The sequence below is a fragment of the Apteryx rowi genome, unplaced genomic scaffold (genome assembly GCF_003343035.1).
Source record: "Apteryx rowi isolate R43461 unplaced genomic scaffold, aptRow1 scaffold_88, whole genome shotgun sequence".
Taxonomy (NCBI): domain Eukaryota; kingdom Metazoa; phylum Chordata; class Aves; order Apterygiformes; family Apterygidae; genus Apteryx; species Apteryx rowi.
In genome coordinates this window covers 995,008-998,530 of record NW_020451182.1, presented here as the reverse complement: position 1 = coordinate 998,530, position 3,523 = coordinate 995,008, and the positions used below count along the sequence as shown (strand labels likewise).

The window sequence follows — 3,523 nt, the reverse complement described above, 5'->3', positions numbered from 1 at the left end:
GTAAGCAGTGCTGGTGGGCACTAGTGTGCAAGTTCGTGTCTGCACTGCTGCATATGCCATGGACAGAGGTAATGCATGTGCTGAGGTGAGGATGGGGTTGGGTGTGATATTTCAGGGCAGAGCGTGTGGAGGGGGCAGGACTGTAAAGCACTGGACACTGCTAGTGCACGGCGTCTGGTGGTGAGGTGGCATAGAGCAAGGTGGGGAGCACAGAGCTGTGTGGTGGCAGGCTGTGCAGGCACTGCTGGTGCTGGGTGCTGCTGTGCATGTACAGTGAAGGTCGAGTGGCACATAGAGTCAGTGTCATGCCTGGTGACAGCACTGTGGGGGTGGGCACTGCGTGTGGTGCGGTGAGAGGAGGGGGGAGCAGCAGCTGTGTAGGGACTAGGCATGGCACTGCCCTCTGACCCATGACTCAGGCTTTTGTCCCAAAGCAAGAGGCACCATCCCTTTGCCTGGGGTGCCCCTGGCCCCCAGGTGCTGGGAGAACAGTGCGGGATGAGGGGGGAGAAGGATGTGGGCTGGGGGGAGCAGAGTGGGATGGGAAGGAGGTCTGCAGGATGGGGGGCAGAGCAGGTTGGGAGGGAGCAGTGCAGGATGGGAGGAAACAGCAGGTTGGGGGGGCAGTGCGGGATGGAGTGAGGACAGTGCGGGATGGGGGCAGTGGGGGCTGGGGCGAGGGCAGCGCGGGATGGGAGCAATGCAGGATGGGAGCAATATGGGCTGGGGGCAATGCAGGCTGGGGGCAGTGCGGGCGGGGGAGAGGGAGGCTGCGCTCTGGCAGCCCCAGCACTGCCAGCACTGCGAGCGGGCTGAGGGCGGGACGGGAGGCGGGAGGGACGGGGGGGCTGGGAGGGACACCCACTTACGTCTCCTCCTGCATTTTTTTTTTCTTTCCCTCCTCCTTTTCGTAGCTGGTGACGTGCCGCTGCCTATTAATCATTCACCAGCCGGGGAGCAGCAATCGCTGCCACTCGGAGCGAGCGGCGGCCGCAGCCGGCTCCCTCCCCGCCGGCCCCCGGAGCGGCCGAGCCGGGGCTCTGCCGCGATGCTGAGCCCGGTGAGCGGCGGCCGCCTGCCGCTCTGAGCCGGGGCAGGGAGGTGCGGGCAGAGGATGCTCCCCAATGGCACCTGCACCAGGCTCCCGGGCGGTGCAGGCAGCCACAGCAGCGGCGGCGACAGCGGCGGCGGGGCCGGCGGCGCCTTGGAGGACGCGGCGGCTGGGGGCATGGACTCAGGCGGCAGGAACTCCTCGGGCGCCCCGAACAGCACCCTGAGCGAGTCCCAGGGCAGCGCCATCCTCATCTCATTCATCTACTCCGTGGTGTGCCTGGTGGGGCTGTGCGGCAACTCCATGGTCATCTACGTGATCCTGCGCTATGCCAAGATGAAGACGGCCACCAACATCTACATCCTCAACTTGGCCATCGCGGATGAGCTACTGATGCTCAGTGTCCCCTTCCTGGTCACCTCCACTCTGCTGCACCACTGGCCTTTTGGCTCGCTGCTCTGCCGCCTGGTGCTCAGCGTGGATGCCATCAACATGTTCACCAGCATCTACTGCCTGACGGTGCTCAGTGTGGACCGCTACATTGCTGTGGTGCACCCCATCAAGGCAGCTAGGTACCGCCGGCCCACTGTGGCCAAGATGGTGAACCTGGGTGTCTGGGTGCTCTCCATCCTCATCATCCTGCCCATCATCATCTTCTCCAACACAGCAGCCAACAGCGATGGCACAGTGGCTTGCAACATGCTCATGCCAGAGCCCACCCAGAGGTGGCTGGTGGTCTTTGTGGTCTACACCTTCCTCATGGGCTTTCTGTTGCCTGTGGTGGCCATCTGCCTCTGCTATATCCTCATCATTGCCAAGATGCGCATGGTGGCCCTGAAGGCTGGCTGGCAGCAGCGCAAGCGCTCAGAGCGCAAGATCACCCTCATGGTCATGATGGTGGTGATGGTCTTCGTCATCTGCTGGATGCCCTTCTACATTGTGCAGCTGGTCAATGTTTTCGTAGAGCAGGACGATGCCACTATCAGTCAGCTCTCCGTCATCTTGGGCTATGCCAACAGCTGTGCCAACCCCATCCTCTATGGCTTTCTCTCGGACAACTTCAAGCGGTCCTTCCAGCGGCTGCTCTGCCTCAGCTGGATGGACAATGCTGCAGAGGAGCCCATCGACTACTATGCTACTGCTCTCAAGAGCAGGGCTTATAGCGTGGAGGACTTCCCCCCGGACAACTTGGAGTCAGGGAGCATGTACAGGAATGGCACTTGCACCTCCAGGATTACCACCCTCTGAGGAAGCGCCCCAGACCCCCGTCTCCACCACTGCCCCCCAGGAGGAGGGCACGTGAGGCTGGGACCATGGCATGGGGTGGCTGGGAGGGAGGGGGGTTTCAGTCCTGCCCACCAGTGGCAGCATTTGGCATGAGGAGTGAAGAAAACCCTGTGTCCTCTGTGTGCTGCCCTGTCCCCCCTGCCCACCTCCTCTGAGGGTTGGTGTGTGTGCTGATGCTTTGACACCCCCTAAGTAAATTGACTGCTGCACCCCACAGATCAGCTTGGGGTCTGGCAGCCAGGTCCTGCTGCCCCTTGCTGTGTTTGACCAGAGGTTGTGTGCGTCCCATGATGGTTTTCCCCTCGCCTTTTGTACAACTTTCCCATGGCCCTGCCCCTCAACCTCAGCTGGTGGGACCTTCTGGGCCACCAAGGGAGCAGCGTGGAGCCGGACCCAGCCAAGCACCACGAGCCCAGCTCAGTCTCCCCTGACTGCAAGCAGCCCTGCTTGGCATCTGCAGGCACACGCCTTCTCTTCAGAGAGTAGAAACACTGGGAAAAGTCCCCTCCAACTCACACCTTCTCCTCCCCTGGAAAGGAGCAAGTAGCCTTCTCCACCTCCCCATGGGAAAAAAGAAAAGGGAGGAAAAGGTCCCCTAGAAAAGGAACAGCAAATTCATGGAGCTGCATCTTACTTCACAGACAACCCTTGCTGGGGCCCAGCCCTCTGCCCTGCACTCGGGGAAGCTCAGCAGAAAAGGTCTTTGCAAAAGAAATCCGATTATTGCCATGCCTTGGAGCTGCATGGCAGGTTGCTGATAACGGGGAGATAAACGGTCCCATGACTCACAGGGAGTAGAGTATTGAGCTGGGGGGGGGGGGTAGGGTTGAGCTGGAAATGTTTGAATGTGTCGGTACATACAATAAAGGTGTGCAAATAATAAAGTTTAAAGGGAGCACTAGACTGTGAAACTATTGTCCTGCGCCTGCTCCATTAGCTGTGAAACAGCGCCGAAGGGAGCTGACACAGAGTTTTGAATGACCTGGGTGACCATGAAATCACTTTAGCCTACATGGAAGAAGGGGGATTAGTTTCAAAATCTCCATCAGGCTTTAAAATAAATACTTGACAGAAACATACCTAAAGTAGCTCTTTGATAATAGCTATTACCCTAGCTCCAATTTCTTCTGTTGCACTAATAACTGGAAGGGGTTTCATATGTTGCCAATGTAATATACTGGCCCA

At 59.1% G+C, this 3,523-nt stretch overlaps 1 protein-coding gene across 1 annotated transcript; it reads left to right on the top strand.

Annotated features, from left to right (window-relative positions):
* The first annotated feature begins 1,091 nt into the window (after window positions 1-1,091).
* Window positions 1,092-2,372, top strand: SSTR1 (somatostatin receptor 1). Its single transcript, XM_026090875.1, has one exon. It carries the CDS (start codon window positions 1,115-1,117, stop codon window positions 2,297-2,299), a length of 1,185 nt encoding a protein of 394 aa, XP_025946660.1. The 5' UTR covers window positions 1,092-1,114; the 3' UTR covers window positions 2,300-2,372.
* The last annotated feature ends 1,151 nt before the right edge of the window (window positions 2,373-3,523 follow it).